The 23,313-nt window shown below is 37.6% G+C and overlaps 2 protein-coding genes across 5 annotated transcripts in view; one reads left to right on the forward strand and one right to left on the reverse strand.

Moving 5' to 3' along the window:
* si:dkey-219c10.4 (high affinity cGMP-specific 3',5'-cyclic phosphodiesterase 9A) lies at positions 1–16,981 on the forward strand. 3 transcript variants are annotated; one of them, XM_053680899.1, is made up of 16 exons: positions 1–500; positions 1,518–1,769; positions 1,903–5,825; positions 6,593–6,754; positions 8,226–8,277; positions 8,416–8,518; positions 8,693–8,835; positions 8,909–8,968; positions 11,472–11,649; positions 11,988–12,110; positions 12,293–12,385; positions 14,504–14,571; positions 14,675–14,777; positions 15,236–15,340; positions 15,471–15,617; positions 15,698–16,981. In XM_053680899.1, exons 3-16 carry the CDS (start codon positions 5,738–5,740, stop codon positions 15,875–15,877), a joined length of 1,605 nt encoding a protein of 534 aa, XP_053536874.1. In that variant the 5' UTR covers positions 1–500; positions 1,518–1,769; positions 1,903–5,737; the 3' UTR covers positions 15,878–16,981. The 3 variants fall into 3 exon arrangements, with proteins under 3 accessions (XP_053536874.1, XP_017324796.1, XP_047012130.1); XM_017469307.3 differs by having other exon boundaries at positions 78–1,769; XM_047156174.2 differs by having other exon boundaries at positions 78–1,769; positions 4,244–5,825.
* Positions 16,982–17,470: 489 nt separating this feature from the next.
* cacnb4a (calcium channel, voltage-dependent, beta 4a subunit) overlaps positions 17,471–23,313 on the reverse strand; it is a 37,994-nt gene continuing 32,151 nt past the window's right edge. For both annotated transcript variants that reach the window (XM_017469310.3, XM_017469312.3), the window contains one exon: positions 17,471–22,100. In XM_017469310.3, coding sequence (XP_017324799.1) covers positions 21,870–22,100 — 231 coding nt within the window. In that variant the 3' untranslated portion in view covers positions 17,471–21,869. The remainder of the gene's footprint in view (positions 22,101–23,313) is intronic.

A 23,313-nucleotide genomic window follows, 5' to 3' on the forward strand; every position in this document is an offset into this window, starting at 1 on the left:
GCGCGGAGAGATCGGAAGGGGGCGCAAATTGTTTTCAAGGAAAAAAAAAAAAAAAACTCAGACAGGGCATCATTTGGGTTCTCGGTGTATTTTATTGCTTTTCAAATAGAATGTGCGTAAATGAAAAAACCCACGTTTTCTCTCCCTCTGGATTTTATTTTTGCTGGGGAGAGGCGGAGCTTAGTCTGTCTTTTATCTAGCTGTCAGTGCAGACCAGTGTTGCCAACTTTTCAGAAAAACTTTTCAACTTTTTGAAAAAAAGAAGAAGAAGTTCCTAGCGACAAATCTAGCGACATTTTGGACAAACCTTACGACTTTCCCAAATATCACCAGTGCTGTCCTGCAAGCGCGAGGTCTTGCTTTCTCGCTGCACTCTCACCTCTCTCTGCGTCTGGTCTGTTCAGTGAGAGGCTGAGAGCCGGAGATTTAACAATGTCATGGATAACGAGACGCACACTTCGTCGCAATTTACATCATTCATATGTGAATGTTTTTAGAATGTAAGACAAACGTAATGCAAAATGTTTTACATGTAAAATAGTCCACGTTATTACAGCCTAGTTCTCTTGTTCAAAGTAGTTATAGTTTTCAGATATATTTTAGATTATTCATGTTCCATACCTGTCCTTTATATAGTTTTATAAAAGTCAGAAAAGTTTTTTTTTTTAAATCATAAAAGTTATGAAAAGTAATTTAAAGTACAAAAACAGAAAAGCAAAAAAATCTATCTATCTATCTATCTATCTATCTATCTATCTGTCAAAAACATAATATAGATTAGGTATATAGCCCTTGGCTTATATATAGCCTTGATTAGGTATGGGAGCCCTTGGCTCTTAGAAGCTCTACGTAACAACCGGGCCAAACTAAGAGCAGCTGAAAGGAAATGATGTAAATCTAACGATCCGACTGACCTAACCAATTACCAAACACTTCTCTCCTCTTTTTCCAATAGCATCTCCACTGCTAAAGCCACATGCTACCAAGAGAAGATTGGCAACTCTCCCAACACCCGTACTGTCTTCAAAACATTTTCTTCTCTTCTCTGTCCCCCTCCTCCCCCTTCCCCTACCTCTCTTACTGTAGACGACTTTGCCACTTTCCTTTCTAACAAGGTTACATCAATCAGGAACCAGTTCTCAACCCCAGACATGCATAGACCGGCTTCTCCTCCATGTAACTCTCAACTGGCCTCCTCTCCCCTCTCAGAGACTGATGTCTCTAAACTCCTCCTCTCTAGCCATCCCACAACCTGTCCTCTTGACCCTATACCTTCTCACCTTCTTCAGTCCATCTCTCCCACACTATTACCTGCACTCACACACATCTTTAATATATCCCTCTCTACTGGCACATACCCTACCTCATTTAAGCAGACCCGGGTTACCCCACTGCTTAAAAAAATGTCACTTAACCCTGCTGCAGTTGACAACTACAGACCTGTTTCCCTCCTCCCTTTTCTTTCCAAAATCCTTGAAAGAGCCGTTTTTAAACAACTCTCCAATTTTTTCACACAGAGCAACCTCCTGGACACAAAGCAATCATGCTCCAAAAGCAGTCACTCCACGGAAACTGCTCTGCTTTCCGTCACTGAAGCCTTACGACTAGTAAGAGCAACCTCAAGATGATCTGTCTTCATCATACTCGACCTCTCTGCTGCTTTCGACACTGTGAACCATCAGATCCTCCTGTCAACTCTCTCCAGCCTGGGCATCACTGGAACGGTTCTGCGCTGGGTGGAATCCTATCTCTCAGATAGATCCTTCAAGGTATTCTATAATTTCCTGTTTCTTTTAGATATCTCATCAAAGGTATTGTAATATTTTTATCCCCTTGCTGTTTATTCAGTAAATGTTCTAAAGTCATATTCTTTTCACCTTCTTTCTGTACTTTTGTTTCCAGTATCTGTCGTTCTCTGTTGTATGCTGTACACGGCAATAAAACATCCACTTTGATAATGTGAAAAAAAGGCCTCTACTTTCTAACACACATCTAAGCCTATTATGATCATTCTTTCCATTATATGTAATATGTTGCTTCAGATCTGTCTTTTCCTGGCTTTTCTATAGGGATTATTGCTGAATGTTTCATGCTGCTGTAAGTTTCTCCTCTGCAAATATTTTGTTATATAATTTCAGTACACTTAATAGTGCACAATCTGACAGTTTCATGCTATAACAAATCTTATCCTCCCCAGGAGATGTTTTTTGTTGTTGTTGTTTTAGCTCTTTTTAGTTCATATAGTGAAAAATCTGCATCTAGAGGACTTCCATTTGGTTCACAAGTCTTTAGTGGATCTGGGTTTTCTCTTTTTACTCTCTATCTATTCTTTTTAGCATCTTCTGTTAGATTATTACTGCTATGTAATTTAACAAATATTTGTCTAGCATCTCTGCCTTCTCTTCATTTGAAATTGCAATTTCTTCTCCATTCTTTAAAATTGGTATGTTATAACTCATGCTAATTCCTCCCATTCTCCTAATCATACCCCAAATATCTGAAATTTGTATGTCCCATCCAATATTATTACAGTACTCCGTCCAATACTTCCTTTTCGCTGCCCTAAAAGTTTTCTTAACTATAGTGTGTGCTCTTTTATAATTTACAAGATCTGTATATGCTTTATTTCTTTCTCATATAGCATCTCCACATTCTTCATTCCACCACTGAACTGTCTTCCTTTTCCTTATTGTTTTCTTTCCTATAATCTCTAATGCTGTTTTGTGCATTATGTTACTTCTTTTTGTATTATTTTCTTCAACTCCATCTTCCTGGTTTTCTATTTCAGTTATTCTCTTACTACATATATAACTGAATCCTTCCCAATTTGTGTCCCTTAATTTGCATCTTTCTAAATTTACTTGCCCTGTTTTTTGAAATTTTAATCCTATTCTATATCTTATTGGATAATGATCACTCCCTAGTGTTGATTCCTTTAGGACGTTCCATGTACTTACTGTATATTTGCCATATTTTCTGATACTAGAGTAAGATCTAGTACTGACTCCTGGCCATTACTAATGTTCACTCTTGTTACAGTGCCATCATTAATACACACCAACCCGTTTTCATTCAATATTTCTTCGATTATATTACCATTAAAATCTGTATTCTTACTTTCCCATAAAGTGCTATGGCTATTAAAGTCACCACACTATTTTTTCTCACCACATATTCTACCAACTCTTCACATTTTTCTTTTTGTATTTTCTTACATACGTTATATAAATTAATCACCTTAATGCTACCTTTATCTGTCCAGATTTCTACAATAACTGCTTCTATTTCATTACTACTTATTACTCTATACCTCAAACTTTGTTCAATGAATGTTACCACTCCTCCTCCAGTTCCTATCTTCCTATCTTTGCGTACTCTTTCATACCCTTGTATTTTAAAATCTAGATGTGGTTTTAACCACGTTTCTTTTAAACATATAACCTTTGGTTTTTCTTGTAAAATCATCAATATACTTTTTAAATTATTGTCCATTTGCTAGCATACTCCTTGCATTCCACTGTATTATATCAAATACCATTATATGCTTTCCCCAGTGCCTTGGGGACCACCTACAAGTGCCTCCTTAACTGACTCTATTGTTGTTACTTTTATGTCCAGGTACTTTTTTTGCTGCTCTGATTATTATTTTAATCCTTTCTGTTCTACTTGATGTTTATGCTGAACAATTAGTCCCCTCTGCTATAAATATTATAAACTTCACTTTATCTACCACTCATGAATCCTTATTGATTTGGCACTGATCCTTTTGTTTTTGAGCTGTCATATTTGTGGGCTTCTTGTTCACATTTGTCATTTGATTATTTTTTACTGTTTTAATAGCTTCCACATACTGTATGTTATCCCTTCTGTCATTTTGACATTCTGTACTTTTTGACATATTGCTCTTTTCCTTACTTCACATCCTCCATAGGCCACGCTATGCTCTCACCCACGCTATGCTCTCATGCTATGCATCTACCACAACTTTGTCTACCTGTGCACACAGCAGACACATGCCCATATCTTTGGCATTTATAGCATCTCAAAGGAGGCAGTATATACTCTCTTACACTATAGCTCATGAATCCAACCATCACTCTAGTTGGTATTCCTTCTTCTTCAAACTGCATCATTACTGATTGCCTAAAACGTGTTCGTATTGTAAACTTTTGTTGATCACAGAGCTTATTTTTTGCAATAATCCAAAAGCCTATGTGAAAATCCTATTGGGTTTTTGTCGCAGGAACCAGTATGGTGCTAAATTCCGGGTATAAAATGACGTCCTAGGATCTGATCCATATTCGGCCGCCTCAACCAGTTGAACTCTTCATTGTAGTGAGACTTTGCTACATTCCTGTACCACTCTATAGCCTGAAACTTTAGGCTATTTAACAATACATGAAACCTCTTTATTTTTTAGTGTTTGTCCTTTTGTGGGCTATGATCAAGTAATAAATGTCAGAATTATGGTCAGTGAATTAAATGATATGTTGATATCATGATTTGCATTGACATGATTTGATATGTCTATATCTATGGGATGGTGGTGCAGATGCCCTGTCGTGACTGTGCTATTACCCTGTGTTATAATTACCATGTTATAATGGTCTTATTACAATACATCATTATTCCAGTGTTATTACACTGTACAATGTTATATCAGTCAAAAACTGTTATTACAATATTATCATTATGACCATATCATTGTATACCACTGTTCTAATACAATGCATTGTTTTTACAATGTTATACCAGTGTTATTGCAATGCATTGTTTTTAAAACTGTTATTAGCATAGTATATATAGTGTTAGTAAAATAATGTTAGTGAAATACACCATCTTACATTGTATTGCAATGTTATCATTGTGTCATAACTCTGTTATAACAATACACTATTATTGCCATATAACTGTTATTATCCTATATTGTTATTGCCATAGAAGCTCATTAAAATGTTATAACTGTTATTACCATACAGTAGATGGAATTACCACATTATAACTGTCCTATTACAGTCACGAGTTCAGAAGCTCCAAGCAGAAGTAGAATCAGGCAAATGTGGAATATCAGAGGAGCCACAGCAGTAGATGTGTGTCAGGATCAGACACTGGCAGAACATCAGGCACCAAGAGTACACATACAGCTTGTCAGAGAAAGATATTTATGAACATTCTTAATCCTACAGTGATTATATTCTCTTGAATTATTTCCACCCACCTCTGCTTTTTGGCTATGTAATAGTCCACAACTTCATTACTATTTTAACATCATTTATATTGAATACTATATTCAATATCATATTATAGGAATCCTAAGAATCATACTCTTATAGAATAACAGTTACAAAGTAACAAAGAAACAATTGTTGCGTGTTCAGTGGACTGTACACTTTTAAACATTCCAGTGATTAACTAGTAGCAAATTGCCTGAATTAGGACACAAGTGTTGGTGTTAGATCAGTGTCAACTGATCACAAGGAATTGCTTGTTGTATTGGTGGTGTCCTTTTATGTTGTCTTTATTTTGTTGCAACTAAGTTATTCCTCCTCCTCTTCTTCTTCTTCTTCTTCTTCTTATTATTATTATTATAGTAATAAGGAAATGGATAAGGCTGGAAGAGCCAGATAGATGAAAGAAGGGGAGGGAGGAGTTGTGAAGTGGCCCTTTGTTAAATAGATGTCATACACAGTCCCGAATCCATTCGGCTGCGTGGTGTGTGAGACTGCCATCGACTGGCATGGAAACTAAAATAATTTATTTTACAGTAAATGGAAGACCAGAGCAGGCTGAGTTTCCTATCGACTGCCCTGCACAAGATGTCAAAGGTAAGGTCTTAGTCATGTTATTGCTTTCCCTTTCCAGTTTTGATTGTTTGAGAAAAAACATGACATGGTGATCGATAATCATTCATAAGAATTTGTTATCTTCGAATAAACAAAACATGCCATTTAATGTAATATGACTTTTTCTGTATTCATAGACATTAAGGATTTTGGTGATTTGGTCTTATAATGAACTAATCGAATCTGAACAAGCCTGACTTTAATTAATATTTGATTTAAGATGTTAAGTCAAAAAAGACTAGTGTTGCTTTATTTTCATCAAAATCAGTATATGATTTTCTTTTTTACATGATAGATATTGAGTTGCTAAAATCATCCAGCCCTGGCTAGTCAGTCTGTCACTGTCACAGAGGACTATATGGGGTCAGAAATGTTGGTATGAGAATAAACTGTTTACCAGAACATTGTAAAATATGCCCCAAAAAACGATGCGCCCTAGAAGCACAATCCTCCCTCCTGCTACATATTACTGATACACACACTGACATGGGTCCTGTTTTTACATTATTAAACTAAATTAAAGAGTTATTTTGTTATATATGGGAAAGATAAAGATGATTTATGTGAGTAAATAAAATCAGAGTGTTTTTTCTTTACTAGAGTGTGCATACTGAAAGGCTGGTGCCACAGGTGCTGCTGACAGAGCTCTCCTCAAGTGGCAGCCCTGTGTCAAGCGTATACTATTCACAAAACTCATGCTGTCGGCTTGATTGAAATCAGATGTATGCGTGTACACACTACTCTTACAGATCTGTTCCGATCGGCAGCTGAAGCTGGTCCGCATGATATCCTAAAACTCTACAATCCCAAGGGCAACATAATTAATATCTCCCCTCAGCTGAGCCCCAACAGCCCTCACGCATGCTACAAGCTGGAGGTGGTTGCTGCAGACTACAACAGTGAGCCATTAGGTATTTTCTGCCTCAGATGTAACCGATTATATTTTGAAAACCTGTTAGATGTTAGATGATGGATCACAATGTGATTGTGCATTATTGTATGTGTTATACCACAGTGCTACTGAATTCTCAAATCTGATTGGTCAGAAGGTGTTGAATAAGATGTTGAAAGTTTCTATGACTACAGCTTGACAGTAGTGCTGGATGAAAAGCAAATCGCAGATTTACACAACATTACATTCTAATAAGTTATCATTTCTTTACAAACAACTCGCACATGAACTTGTACGGTGGCTCCAAATAAATAGATCTGTGTAACTGGAGATGTGATGACGTTTTCTGTGAGGAGATGTTTTTTGTTTGGCATTTATGGATGGAGTCTCCAGTGTCAGAGCTTCAAAACGTTCAGTAAGTTTTACAACATGTACCAAGGACTTTCTTGCAGTTTCTCAGTAACATGCACATTTTGCCTTGTTAAGAGAGAGAAAAAAAGAGAGGCTGGTTGAAGAGTGTTCCACAACCTTAAATCTATAAAAGGTTAAAAAGTAAATAAAAATGGTTAGCATTGAAATTGCTGTGGTGTAAGAGTAATGATGACTTCGGGACATGATATTCGAAATGAACAATTTTGGGATATCACACTATTGATTATTTGCCTAAAACAGCAAATTGACATTCAAATTTCATTGGTCACACACACAACCACAGTACATTGTGAACTGTGAAAAATAGGGGGTTTGCAAAGTGGCTTAGCGGTTGGCATGTGTGGAGTTTGCATGTTCTCCCTGTGCTTTGGGGGTTTCCTCAGGGTACTCTGGTTTCCTCCCCGAGTACAAAGACATGCGTTGTAGGCTAATTGGAATCTCTAAATTGTCCATAGTTTGTGTGCGATTGTGCCCTGTGATTGGTTGGCACCCTGTCCAGGGTTTCCCCCAAATTGTGCCCTGAGTTCTCTGTGGGATATGATCCAGGCTTCCCATGACCCTGTGTAGGATAAACTTTATGGAAAATGGATGGATGGAATATAATGGATATAAAAGACAGATGGCAGAAAAAGTATGAACTACATATGGAATAAAGTGCAGATCTGTGCAGTTGTATGTGCAATACAAAGCTGTGCAACAACCAGCTGACAGAGTTTCAGTGGAAAAGCTGACATATATAATAAATATTAATAAATACGGGTTATGCAATGTATATTAACAGGAATGTAGGCTCTGTATATATGTCTATGTATAAGGCGTTGTCCTGGTTAATGGCCTGTGGGAAGAAACTCCTCCGCATTCTCTTCAGGGAGCGGAAACACATCCCTGACCGCAACAGAGAGAAAGGTTCATTGCTTGGATTATAGTGTTAAATACCTAGCTGTAGTCAACAAACAGCTTTTAACAACATGTCCTGTTAAGTTTTTTTTCCCTTCAAAATGCAGTTAGATAATTAAATTGGCTTATAATGCATTTTAAAGAGCTATGTCGTCTTCTAGGTACAGAGCTGTCGGTGTCACTGGGCTTTGATCTTTCCTCCATGGAGAAAAGGTATGTATCATTACAAATTAAACCACTTAAGTCATGTTTTTTCCATCCTAATCAATACAGCAATTGTATACTTGTATAATTGTATTAATCATACAAAATTGCTTCTTTGAAAATGGGTACTAACACATTCTCTAATAGGTTACAAAGTCTAGAGAAGAAGATTCTTGTTGAATCTGGCAAGACACCAGCTGTTGTTTATGAGATGAAGCAACAGGTGGAGTCTTTCAGGGAAAAACTCGAGGTAAACAAATAGATTCACTACAGACAGTCACAAGAATCCACAAAACTAATCCGCAAAATGTTATCTTGCTCTCTTCTTGATTGGAAAAGCTCTATAGTGAGAGGAGTTAAACAGTAATCAGTAACGTTGTAGCCTTGATCTCCACCTACTTAGTGATCTGTTCAATCTGTTTAGAGTGTGGAGCACCTGAGCTGGCTGGGTCTGTTTAAGGAAATGTCCGAGGGTACTCACAAACCCTCTCCATTCTACCACAAGAGAACACTGCGCAAGACACGTGAAGAGTGTGAACATGTCAAAGAAAAGTTCTTCCAGATGAGGTGAGTGCAATCTCCAGATCTCTCTCGACTGGGTAGTTAGATTGATAAAACAATCCAATTTATCTTCACATAGTACCCTGGAGGTCTCCGAGGAGGTGAGGCAATACCTTAAAACACCAACCTTCGATAACTGGTAAGTTCTTGTTTCATCTCCGTCTCAAGTGTTTCCCAAACTGGTCTTTGGTAACTCTGTGATAATTCACATTTGTTGACGCTGAAAGGGAATAAGAATAAGGGAATAGTACCTAGTCAAAAGTATCTGGTCAAGCAGCACAAATGAACCCTTATGGTAATTCAGTTTCTGTCAGTGTAATGGACATACCGCGCCCTCCGCTAATATTGGCACCCTTAGTAAATATGAGCAAAGAAGGCTGTCAAAAATCACCTTCATTGTTTAACCTTTTGATCTTTTGTTCAAAAATTTCACAAAAATACTCTGCTATCATGGATATCAAACAATTGCAAACAAAACACAGGTTTATATATTTAAAAAATGTAGGTGTGTAACAATTATTGGCACCCCTATGAATACATATGAGAAAAATATATTTGACGTATATTCCCATTGATCTTTTAAATATTTTTTGTACACCTGGGTGACTAGAAACAGGAAATTGTTCAACCATGACTTCAACATTAAACAGGGGTATAAATATGGGGTAACACATAGGCCAAATTCCCTTAGTCATTCATCACAATAGGTAAGACCAAGGAATATAGCTGTGATGTGTGGCAAAAGGTTGTTGAGCTTCACAAAATAGGAAGAGGCTATAAGAAAATGCCCATTTCCACCATCAGGGCAATAATTAAGAAGTTCCACTCAACTGGAAATGTTATGAATCAACCTGGAATTGGACGTGTGTCTATATTGTCTCAACACACTGTGAATAGGATGGTTCGAGTAGCCAAAAAATGTCCAAGGATCACAGCTGGAGAATTGCAAGTCATACTGTATGTATGAAGTATGCACCAGTGTATTGAGAACTAACATTTCAAAGCCACCCATTTTCCTTTCTACAGTGGCAGAATGTTTCTAGAGTTATTGTAAATTAAAATCTAATAAAAGCAAAGGTATGGAATGGTGGTGTAGGTATTGTGGGTTAAATCCCGAGTTCTGGTTGCTGCTTGTGCAGAGACAGGCATGTTCACATGATTTCCTCTGAGTTCTCTGGTATCCTCCCACCTCCCAAAAACATGGCAGTACTTAAACTGGCTATAATAAATTAGGTGTGTGTGTGTGTGTGTGTGTGTGTGTGTGTGTGTGTGTGTGTGTTTAGTGTATTTAGTGTGTTTATATTTTGGTGCGGACCAAATGTCCCCTCAAGGCTTATCTGACAGTTTGGACTGCTTTTTGGAATGTGAATATCGGGATATGACGTGCAAAATCGTTGGTGCTTTTGCATCCTTTTGATGACATGGTCAATTCTGGTCTCTTCTGAAAGGTAGCCCTTAGTAGTTTGTTATCCATTTGTCAAAATCAATCTAAGTATTACTGCAGCAGAGTAACAGAAGTTGAAAGATGGTACTACTGGACTTTTTTCATCATGTCTAAAACATTTTTGTATACATGAGAACATGACAGATGAAACAAAAACAGAAAAGGCCTGTAGCCACAATGCTGACCCACTAATTGCTGTAAAGTCTATAAAAATTACCACATGAATGACAGTCCTGGCCTATTTTATGTAAGATGATGTCCAGAAAACCTTTTGGATAATGAGGTTACGGTTAGGGTTATGCTTAGGAGCATTAATTAGCTATATTAATAATTATGTCAATGTCAGTGAAAGGACCTCACAAGGATAGTAAGATAAATGTGTGTGTGTGTGTGTGTTTTTGAGAGAGAGTTTTTTTTTTTTAAATAAAGAGAGAAAGAGTTTTTTAAATGAAGCAAAATGGTTCAGTTTCTTTCAGTGTCATCACAAAAGTAAAATCTGACTTTATCAGTTACCGGATCAACGCTTCCCTATTCTACTTGTATAAATCAATAAATTCATCACATAAATATCAATTCTGGATAAAACAGAGAATTTAAATATCTTTAGCGCAAACTAAAGCTGGCACTATATTTGTGATGAGAAACAACGCCTGTCTACATTTTGTGAGCAGCTTAATATCATATCATATTTCAAATATTTTATATCTGACCTCATTATACTTCAGCGAATATGTTGCAATTTACAAACTAGATATTCTCCTCCTGCCTCGAGGTACAGGAAGGTTTGAAATATTAAACCTCATCAGCCCATGGAAGTTGAGTAAATGAGCTTTGCACCTGCTATAACAAAATGGATGTTCATTACTGAAGCACTGCTCTTTTACTCTGCATAAAGAGGCCAGAGAAGATTCAGTCCTTTGATCTGCACGAATGGCCTCATATCATTATGAATGGTTGTTTGGAAGCTTAGCAATCAATAGGAAACCCTAAGCTTTCAATGGTGTTTTTATTCAGTGGTCTTCTAGCTTAGTGTTTGAACCCATGCCTTTCAAATTTACAAAACAGGATCTTCTCCAGAGATGTAAAAATGATTTAGGAGATATGACACGAGTCTGGCAGGCCTCTGCGTTATGTTTTTATATTTTGGTGGGGATCAAAGTCCCACTAAACAGTTCTGATTTTATATTTGTGTGTGTAGGCAGTGGGAAGATGCTGAGATTATGGTGTTGCTCCAGGTGATGTACACAGACCTGGAGTTTATCTCTACCTTTAACATAGAGCTGGATGTGCTGCAGCATTTCCTCTATGAAGTCTACAAGCGCTACAACAACATCCCTTTCCACAACTTCAAGCACTGCTTCTGTGTCACTCAAATGGTGAGAGAGAACGAGAGAGCAAAAGAGAGAGAGACAGAGAGAAAGAGAGAGAGAGAGAGAGAGAGAGAGAGAGAGAGAGAGAGAGAAATGACCGCGAAATCAGCTCACCTTGGTTTTCTTCCAAGGTGTACTTCAATTTTCTACTCAATGATTTTTGTGATTAGTGAAGGGCATGACCTCATCCAGGTTTCTGCTTGATATAAAACTCTTAAAACTCTTTAAAAGGTCATCCTTTTTTGATTAATGTTGCTGCATTGTAATTTAACACTCTATGCGATTACATATGTCACAACCCTTTATGCAGCTCCAACTGCTCATTATGTCCCTTGTGTTGGTAGATGTATGGCCTGATATGGTTAACAGATCTGAGGGCTAAGATAGATAGCATCGACCTCTTAATCATGCTGACCTCAGCTGTATGTCATGATTTAGACCACACCGGCTACAACAATGCTTACCAGGTAAGAGAAGCACCTTATTATATAATCATACAATCGACAATTTTACATTAAAGTAATGTGTTACTGTCATTTTTTTATTAACAGTTGCTATGACAGTGTGCAATATAAAACATAGATAAAGAATTGATGTGTCTTTTCTCAGGCCCAGAGGGGCTATAAATGACCACTATGCTGCCTTTCAGATTAATGCTCGCACTGAACTCGCCTTGAGGTACAATGACATCTCTCCTTTGGAAAATCATCACTGTGCTGTAGCATTTGAGATACTGGAAAAGGTAGCATTGCACACTTTCTTTAAAACTTCATGGCCACATGTATATACACTTTATACTATCTTGTAGCCTTGTTAATAAATTATCAGTAGAATATTTATAATGAATCTTTATTGGTGACATATAAATTACAGCACAGTGAAATTAATTTCTTCACATACACCAGCATGTTAGGAAGTTGGGGTCAGAGCACAGGGTCAGCCAGTGGCAGCTTGGCAGTGCCGACCTTCCGATCAGTAACCGAGAGCCTTAACCGCCAAGCCTCTACTGCCCCATTGGCTAATGTAAAATGGTTTAGGACTTATTTAATAGGCAACAAAAATGTTTCTCTTTCTCTGCTATGGCTGTCCTTTGTGGCAAAAACATGTTCAAAAACTGGCCTCTGATCTCTTTATGTTCTCTAAAGTGACATTAAAAGGACTCTCTATCACTCGGTAAACAATTAAACCCAACCCACAAACCCTTTCTTTTTAAGCTATCTGTAGTCTAATAGTTTTGTTGTAAAAGGTGCTGAAGGCTATAATGGAAGACATAAGCATACTACTACTACTATTACTACTACTACTACCACCACCACCACCACTACTACTACCACCAACACCAATACTACTACTATTGCTACTGCTACTGCTCCAACCCCACCACCACCACTACTACTACTACTACTACTACCACCAACATCACCACCACCACTACTACTACTACTACTACTACCAACACCACTACTACTGCTACTACTACTGCTACTACTACTACTACTACTACTACTACCACCAACATCACCACCACCACTACTACTACTATTGCTACTGCTACTGCTCCAACACCACCACCACCACTAATACTACTACTACTACTACTACCAACACCACTACCACTACTACTGCTACTACTACTACTACCACCAACATCACCACCACCACTATTACTACTATTGCTACTGCTACTGCTCCACCACCACCACCACCACTAATACTACTACTACTACTACCAACACCACCACCAATACTACTACTACTGCTACTGCCATTAACACCACCACCACTGCTACTACTACTACCACCAACACCGCTACTACTACTATTGCTACTGCTACTACTACCACCAACACCACCACTACTACTACTACTGCTACTGCTACTACTGCTACTACCACCAACACCACCACCGCTACTACTACTACCGCTACTGCTATTACTACCAACACCACCACCACCACCACTACTACTACTACTACTACTACTACTACCACTACCACCACCACCACTACTACTACTACTACTACTACTACTACCACCACCACTACCACTGCTACTGCTCCTCCTCCTACTCCTACTACTACTACTACTCCTACCACCACTACTACTACTACTACTACTACTACTACTACTACTACTACTACTACTACTACTACTACTACTTCTGCTGCTGCTGCTGCTGCTGCTGCTACTACTACTACTACTACTACTAATGGGGCCTTAGTGTTTAGCACATTTGCCTGGCACCTCCAGGGTTGGGGGTTCAATTCCTGCCTCTGCCCTGTGTGTGTGTGGAGTTTGCATCTTCTCTCTATGCTTTGGGGGTTGCCTCTGGGTACTCTAGTTTCCTCCCCCAGTCCAAAGACATGCGTTGTAGGATGATTGCCATTTCCAAAATTGTCCATATTGTGTAAATGGGTGTGTGATCCCTTGTGCCCCGAGTCCCTTGGGATAGTCTCCAGGCTGCCCGCAACCCTGTGTAGGATATGTGGTACAGAAAATGGATGGATTATAATACAAAATAGATAAATACAGGAGAAAATCTAAGAATTCCAAAACAATTCCATCCTGTTGTCCAAAAACTAGATCACAAACTATTTTTATTTGTTCTAGGCAGATAGAAGGGGGGCGGGGGGACTCACATCCAGAAACAGACAAAGAGGTGCAATACTAAAGGTTCTCGTAGGGCCATAATTCTATAATGTATATATAAAGTATATACAGCAACCTACCACTGCCTATTCATACCTACATACAACTACTCACAACAGAACTTTTAATACTGAATATTTAACATTTTATTTTCATTGTAAAGCCTGTTTAAATGAATTCAGAGCACAGACTTAATTTCAGTCTTTTTCAGACCGAAAGCAACATTTTCCGGAACCTGACAACAGATCAGTACAAGAGGATAAGGGAGGGCATAATTAAGTATGATCCATCATGTCCATTTTACAAAAATAAAAAGAGTTTTGCAGCCATAGCTATCTAGTTAACACTCAGTAAGTCTGAAAATAATCATGTTTTTCCTCAGGTGTATCCTGGCCACAGACATGAGTAGGCACACTGAGATCCTCAACAAGTTTAAAGCCATCCTGCCTGTGTTTGACTTCAGCAACAAGGATCACAGGGATGTGGTAAAAGCAAACTCATGTTCAAATATACTGATGAGTAAGGCATTGTGGAAAATTGCTTTAATTAACCAAAAACGTTTCTATATGCGTGTATTTATTAAAATGTATTCATTTGGAGTTCATTTATCCAGGTACAGGTCTTACCCTAGGATTGTGAGGAATGAAATGGAGAATTAAGGAATAAAACATGATGGGGTGTGCTGTTATAGGAAAATAATCAACGATGGGCTGATGTGATGCAGCATGACACAAAGCAGAGTTGATTATTTTCCAATAACAGCGCATCCCGGAGATTTTTATTGCTCAGTACCACATACCAATCAATTTGCCAAAGATTACAATTTAAAGAATGATGTTACACTTTTAACCATTAATAGTTACATTTAAATGTTGTGGAACGTCCACAAGACAAATTAGCTCCTTATTTGAACACACTTCCTGTCTGCTCCTTTCTACTTTAGCTGATGATGATTATGATCAAAGTGAGTGACATCTCTAATGAAGCGAGGCCCATGGACGTGGCTGAACCATGGCTGGACTGCTTGTTGCAGGAGTTTTTCAACCAGGTCAAAATGAAAGATCATTTAAAAACGACTCCTATTTATTATTTGAGAGTTGGAATGTTTAGATAGCGTTAAAGCATTGTGAATGAAGACACTTGCATCCAGTGAATAAGGTTATAATATGTCTTCTTAGAGTGACATGGAGAAGCTAGAGGGACTTCCTGTCACACCATTTATGGACCGGGACAAGGTGACTAAGCCCTCCTCTCAGACTGGCTTCATTCGCTTTGTTCTCTTCCCGCTGTTCATCGAGCTAGCTAATCTCTTCCCCTGTCTCGAGGTAGGCGTCAATATTGTACATTTAAACACTAATAAGTGCTTTACAACACAAACCAAGTGTAGTGTCTTTGTGTCCAACAGCAACATATCATTGACCCGGTGAGGAAAGCCCTGGATTACTACACGGAGATGGAGAAAGCATTAGAAAAAGAGAAGCAGAATCGAGCCCAGAGTGAAAAAACAACAAAGCCCAAAGAGAGTACAAACGACTCTGAGCTTCCACTAGAGCCTGAACTGACACTGAAACCAAGCTCTGTGTAATGACAACATGCTGGCTGTGTGTAATAACGGGAGAGAATACTATAGTTTTACTGAATAATGGGCTTCCTTTTTAAACATTACATAAAAGCAACAACAATAAATAAATAAAAACAAATAAGAGGTTTAATAGTATTTGTTTCAGACCCTGTTAGACAGCTGTGATGAACATGCTATTCTGTCTGAGGAAAGGACTATTTTGTAAACTGTTTGCGGTGTGAAGGTTTTTAAATTTATTTCCTTTAAATTTCAAAAGGATCTTTAATTTAGAATATTGGTACTGCGAAATTAATTTAAGTGAAGTGACAGAATGACTTCTGAGTCCATTCAGGAAGTGTACAGTGTGCTGTTAGTATATTTAACCAAAAAACAGACTTGTGTGAGGGTGTAGTATTCAGCAGGGAAGCCCATAAAATGTTATTACTTTACAGGATAATATAATGTAATAAATCGTCATATACAGTGTATAACTGAATGTCTTTTAAGAACATGCACTGAACATGTACATAGAAAAGTAGTGATAACATCACTTTTGCATCTGTCAATATAATTACTAAAGTGCACCTATTATGGTTTTTTAGATATTACCTTTCATGTAGTGTGTTATAGAGCTGTTTGTGAATGTAAAAAGTCTGCAAAGTTTCAAAACTCAAAATGCACTACGCACAGAGTTATTGACTCCCAAAAGAAGGAAGCGATTTTGAACAGCTGAAACGAGTCGTTAGTAAATCCAGACTTACTTCCTGTACTAACCTACGTAGGTACGTAACAAAAAGCCCCGCCTCTGGTCTTCAGCAGCTGCTCGCGAACATATGGAGCTGAAACTCGTTATGGTAGTGGGCGTTTCCTTTTTGAAACACGCTGACAGCGGTAGACCAATCACAACAGACTGGGACATCTGACCAAGCAGAGTAGAGCAGAGTTTAGAAGGAATCCTTTAGAACAGATCATTTAACGAGTCGTTTTTGACACTGGGGAAAAAAAAGGTAATGTTCCAGTTTAAATTATGAGCGTGTTAAAGTGTTTTTTGACCTTGGTGCATGTAAATCTATTGTATGAGACCTTTAAAACAAAATTTGGGATGTTTCAAAACCATAATAAATGCATTTTAACATTCTTATGGCTCTCAGGTCAGCGATCATGTGTCTACTCTCTATTATTACATTTTGAGTGTAGACTAAGCCTCTCATGGCTGCCTGTATGAGGACAGATGAATAAATTAACAGATTAACAGGAGAGAACCGGATGAGCCCAGATGCTTTGCTCACTAGTCTCAAGTCTCAAGATCAACATTAGTTACATCCATGTGAAAGGAAGATACATATTAGCCAAGATCCATGAGTAGGTGGTGCCTGAAATAATACAAGGACTAGAATTGAGAAGGAGTATGAGTGATAAATAGCATTTTTTGCAATATACAAGCAAATAGATGAAAGCAATGCTAGTGACACACAGTCTTAATATAGGAATTGGCATACAGAGTCCACACAGGCAGGCTATAACCAATCAGACCCAGCTTGGAAGCGGTTCAAACGATGCAGGTGGTCAGTGCTGAGAAAGAAAAACTAGTATTAAATCACATCAAAGCTTTTTAGATCTTATAGATTCATTTATTTTTTAAATAAAAGGAAACATTAACAAATGCAGCTTGATCCATCTTACACATATATGCTCTCACATTCCAAAAACACACTCTTTCTTAATTAGATTAATTGAATCAAGTGGAATAGGATGCATGCAGTTTTGCATTGCTCTCAGATGCCATCCTGCACAAAAAGAATGGCAAAATTTCAACTGAACTCCAAAGAAACTGCAGAGGGAGGGAAAGCATCAGCATGCAGCACTGTACACATTTGCATAGTAAATAGTCGTCATTTATTCTCGATTATATAGGTATCCGGCTCGTGAATCTGCATCACATCAGCCATAGAAGAACAAATAAAATCTCTTTTAGGGAGGAGTTGCCAGGGTAGAGATGGTTTTACTAGACCCATAAATGAGGGAAAAGTAACTTCTCTCAATGAGAGAAACATGTCTACATCACATTATTCATCATCATTATAAACTAAAACTATATAGATTGTATCTGGAGTTTTATTTAGATCATGTGTTTGCAATGAGAAATAAATTGAAATATAATTATGAAGGCAAAAAAAAAAAAAAAAACACCCAAAAACATGATTCGGTGTATCAGATGAAACAAAACTATACATTGTGTGATATGACAGGACACTTTGTAAATTTACAACAATATAAAATGGCAAAAAATGTCACAACCTGATGATATTGTAAAGACCCTGAGCATTAGCTACAATACATAAGACATACAATCACATATCAATATAAACATTGAGAACTTACACATAAATAACTAAATAAGTGTTTTGTGTGTGTGTGTGTGTGTGTGTGTGTGTGTGTGTGTGTGTGTGATATTCAGCGTATGAACCTAAATGATCACCACCCTGGAGGAGTGTAACAAATAAATGTGAAACAAACATCTCACTGAAACATATCATTGTGAATGATGTATATAGAAGGCTTGAGTCAACATTCTCTGTTTCCTTTTTAATGAATGAAAATGTGTCCGTGTGAAATACATGTATTTTTAAAAAGCAAACTGTTGTTTCCTACCTTATTCAGCAAAATGCTGCATGTAAACTAATGGACATTATATAATGCTAAAGGCCTGGCAGAATGGGGCTGGCACCAGTAGTACAGTAAGGACACTTTACTCAACTGCACTGCCCTTCATTGGCTCAGGTTTGGAAACTGCTTAGTGGATGTTTTCTTAGTGGATAAGGCTTTTAGTGTAATCTGTCACTGTGCAACTGAGAGCCTGGCATGTACTGTATATTGTTCAAAGACAACACACACCATGAAATAGGGGACACTCTTAAAAGCTAGCGTCTGATCTAAAAGAGCTCTGTGTCATTCTCGTGAATCGTACATTACTAGTACATTAGCACTGCAGTAAATAATGCTGTCCATGGCATATGAAACTACAGCCACAAAACAGCCACTGCAGATAATAACATTATTTCCAGAAGTTCTAGGACACCACGTACTGACACTGAATATTTACCCTAATATTAATATTTACTTATATTTCAATTATATTGGTACGTCCACATTTGAGATATTTGATTATAAATCTATGTATTGCTTCCTTAAGTTACTAAGTTACTCTATACACAGATTTGACAAAACTAAGAGGGCAAACATATATCTTTGCTCATTTCAAAATATCATTTGAATGCTATTTACATCTAGGTTTCCTGGTTTCTAGCCATTTACATCTTTGAGTTAAATCATTCTAATTTAAAGATATAGCCATTGTGTAATTCCATTGCAGAATACACTATAACTATCAAATGAGACTGTAGACTTCTCTATGAGACTAAAATAGGTCTTTGTAAGTAATCTACACAATGTGGCTCATATTTCAGTATTCTCAGTATCAACATATGGAGAAGGGTTATGTTTTGGTATAAAAAGCATACATGTCCGTCTTAAAATTTGCAGGTTTTTGTGATGGAAAAAAAAAAATGAAACCAATATAAATCATGATGTCAGATTTTGTTCCACAATTAATGTGATATAGCAAGCAAGAAATTTCAAGTGTCATGTTAAAGCTGGTAACGGCACAGAACTTCATTACCCATCAGCCCCAGCACATCACATGACTAACAATTTTCTGTTGCACCTAATTAGCACCGCTATTTAAGTTCTGCTGTGCGTCCTAATTGGCATTCATGTACTATGTTCAAAAAGTACACACTCTTTTTGTGTAGAAGTGTGCATCAAAAGAGTATGAAAGCACTGGGACATACTAACACGTTGTGTAACAGAAGTGAACGTTGTCGCCCGGAAGAGAACACGGTCACCTTAAACAAACTCCTCATTGCATTTTAGCTTTTCTTCATTCATTATTCCTTATATTAGTTCATACTATATTTAATTCATCATTCTGTTGATTTATTTTTCCATGTTTCATTTACACCTCTCGAAAATGTATCCTTGAGTCAAAGTAAATCATCCCTAAACTCCTCCTCCCTCATGAGGAGCTAATATCTCCCACAGATTTGTGGGAGATATTAGCTGAAAAAGTGTCCACACTTCCAAACTGTACCAGAATTACTGGACAATCTGGGATACTCGTTTCAACATACTACGATTTGGGACACACTGATGCTCATCTCGGATACTATTTAGTACGGACAGTATGCCGATCGGGACGCAGGGCTAATTTCAGTGTGTTTCTTTGTCAAGCTTTTGTCGTGTGTAACCCACGGTCTGTATATGTTTCCTGCCTCGTGAACATAGTATATGTTTTTTGTTTCCACATCTCCTGTGCACAGCCCTCTTCCGACTCCTTGCACAGGTATTTAAGACGCTGATGCCATTTCAAAATGATTTTCTTCTGAAGCCATTAATTTGTTGGTTTGGATATGTGCTTTGGGTTGTTACGTTGGTGGAAGGGGAATTTTTTTCTTTATCTTCAGCTGTTTAACAGAGGCCTGCAGATTTTGTGCCAAAATAGATATTTAGAGTGATCAATGATTCCCTCTATCTTGACTAGAGCCCTAGTCCCAGATGAAGAGAAGCAGCCCCATAGCATGATGCTGCTGCCACCATGCTTCACCCTGGGTATGGTGTTCTTTGCTATCTTGTTTTTGTACCAAACATATCTTTTAGAATTATGTCAAAAAGTTCTGCTTTGGTTTCATCAGATCATAACACGCTATGACACATACTTTGGGGTGATTTTTATAGTGAGAAAGGGCTTCCCTCTAGCCACTCTACCCCATAGCCCAGACATGAAAAAAATATGAGAGATTTTTGGCACATGGAAGGAGTGGCAAATACTTGCCAGATATTCCTACAGCTCCTTTAATGGTGCTGAAAGTATCTTTGCAGTCTTTCTGATATGTTTTCTTCTGGTCCTTTCTTCAATTTTGGAGGGACATCCTGACATCTTGATAATGTTCCTGTGGTGCCCCATTTTCTCCACTTGTTGATGATGATGGCCTTCACAGTGCTCCATGGTACATTTAATTTTTAGGAAACTCTTTTGTACCCTTCTCCTGAGTGATACTTTTCAACAATGAGATTGTACATGCTTTGTACGCTCTTTGCAGACCACGGCTACAGCAATTGGATGAAACCAAGAACATGTCAAGAAAATCCCACGGAAACAGCTGATCTTTATTTGAGGTTAATCTGAATGACTTTGTTGATGACAGCTGTGTGATAATTACTTTTGAACATGAGTTTATGTGAATGGTTCATTCTGAGCACAGGCCACACGCCCCATTATAAAAGGGTGCGCACACTTGTGCGACCAGGTTACTGTTTTTCTATTGTTATTATTTTATTTTTTTCCCCCTATATCAATTTTATTTATCTTGTTGGTTTCTGTATCACATTAAAGATTGAAAAATGTCTGACATGTTTTATCTTGGTTTAATTTTTGACATCACAAAACCCTGCAATTTTAACAGAGGCATGTAGACTTTTATATCCACCTTTTAATGTCCTGTTCCTGAGGCACTCTGAGCACTCTCAATCAGAACTGACACCATATGAACAAATGTCATACACTGGCATTACTCTGGAAGTGTGCGCTCTATTTCTAGTAATTACTAAATACGTGCAAAAGGCTCTTGACACTGTGCCATTTCTGCATCTTGACCTGAGCCATCCTGCTTCATCACCTGACCCTGCAAATGCACTTAGAACTTACCTACAAGACATGAATCCTTAGATAGATAATTTACCAGAGGGACAGCAATTAATTTTTGGCTATCCATGATCATAATTCCCTCACTGAGATATTTTGAAATACAGAATACTGTACCTCAAATTTCTCTGACAAACATTTTACAGACATTAAAGCAAACGTGCCCCAATTTTTCCCCAGTGGTGAGAACCAGTGCGAGAGGGAATACAAGGTACTATGCTTCTGAAAAGGTCTCCGATGATGACAGAAGTGAACTTAGGTTCTGTGGTGTGACTCGTTGCTGTATCCCCCTGGAGAGCCACGGCTCCGGTGTGGTTTGTACGTGTCCTGGTATGGGTCGGTGTAGTCCTCCTCCACTAGTGGCCATTGCTCCCGGCTCTTCTGTTGACGCTCGGTGTTGTGGTAGTTTTCAGTTGCAGTCATTAGACTGCACTTCTCAATTGGAGAATGATCGCTAGAATGGTTCCTGTTTTTGTTTCTTTGGCTCTGTTGAGAAAATTGTATTTGTAAGGCGTCCTATTTGTAGTATCTCACGCCATTTGATGTTACCCAAATACCTCTGTTATCCCAAACAGATTTAACCAATTTAAGTATTTTTAACATCGTCCTAAACAGTAGACACTCTGTTTCAATAATCATCTCATGACCTCAGAATTATAATGTTCTGACTGGCATTTTGGCTGAAAAAACTACATAAACTTGATCACTACTTACACTCCTGTAATGTTATTTTTTTATTTAACAATTTTTGTTGATGTAATATTTGAAAAAAAAATTTCTCCAAACATATGAACTTGGTTTTATGTGGTTCTATCTGCTAGCCAATTGTCACCTTGAATGAATACGTAATTTTTTGCACACTGAAATAGAGCAGTTGCTGATGTGTCAGTATGGCAAATGTATTAAAATAAATAAATAAATAAAAAAGAACCTTTTATCTGTAGATGCTTTGTATATATTCATTGAAAATAATATAGAGTGCATGTATAACAGGATTGTTGTGGTCATATACTCACTAGTCTTAATATGTGTAAACAATCTGGCACATTAGCAAGCCTTCAGCACAGCAGAAAGCTAATATTGTAGCTAACTACAGATAACATTAATATTAAATAAGGCAGTGGACTATAGATCAGAGAGCTGTGAGTTCAAACACCAAGCACTGCCAAGCTGCCACTGCTGGGCCCTTGAGTAAGGCTCTTAACCCTCACCTACTCAGGTGTATAAATGTAAGTCACTCTGGATAAGGGTGTTTGCCAAATGCCATAAATGTAAATATTACTAATATTAGTTATCAATGCAATGTGCTTAATGAACTGAACATGTATGTTCTAATGCATCAGTCATCAATTAGATTTGACATGGGGCTTAATTAAAAACTCAGCTTAATTGCATTAATATTTTTCAGTCTAATAGCTAAAGAATTTTGGGCTGCTCATGCGAGTATACTTTTGTTCTCTGGTTCTACTTTAATGATATTTTGTACACACACATCTTGAGTGTGAGAGGGTATTGTCTAATTCAGTGATTTAGCCTAAATTTTAAAATGAGGTTTTAAGGTTAAATATCTAACATTTCAGCAGTGAAGTATCTTGCATTTTGTTGTATCAGGGAGTACAATAAAAAAACAAAACATTGCACTCTAAAAATGCTGCGTTATTTTTTAAAATTCTAAAATTGGGTTATTTTTTCTACCCAA

Source organism: Ictalurus punctatus, chromosome 6 (assembly GCF_001660625.3).
Source record: "Ictalurus punctatus breed USDA103 chromosome 6, Coco_2.0, whole genome shotgun sequence".
In the NCBI taxonomy this organism is placed as follows: Eukaryota; Metazoa; Chordata; class Actinopteri; order Siluriformes; family Ictaluridae; genus Ictalurus; species Ictalurus punctatus.

What these genes read in the sequence shown, in the direction of transcription:
- si:dkey-219c10.4 (XM_053680899.1), top strand. Translation starts at nt 5,738, where the DNA reads ATGGAAACTAAAATAATTTATTTTACAGTAAATGGAAGACCAGAGCAG. An exon ending in CCCTGCACAAGATGTCAAAG is followed by an intron (nt 5,826 to 6,592) that starts GTAAGGTCTTAG and finishes CTACTCTTACAG; the next exon opens with ATCTGTTCCGATCGGCAGCT. An exon ending in CTTTCCTCCATGGAGAAAAG is followed by an intron (nt 8,278 to 8,415) that starts GTATGTATCATT and finishes ATTCTCTAATAG; the next exon opens with GTTACAAAGTCTAGAGAAGA.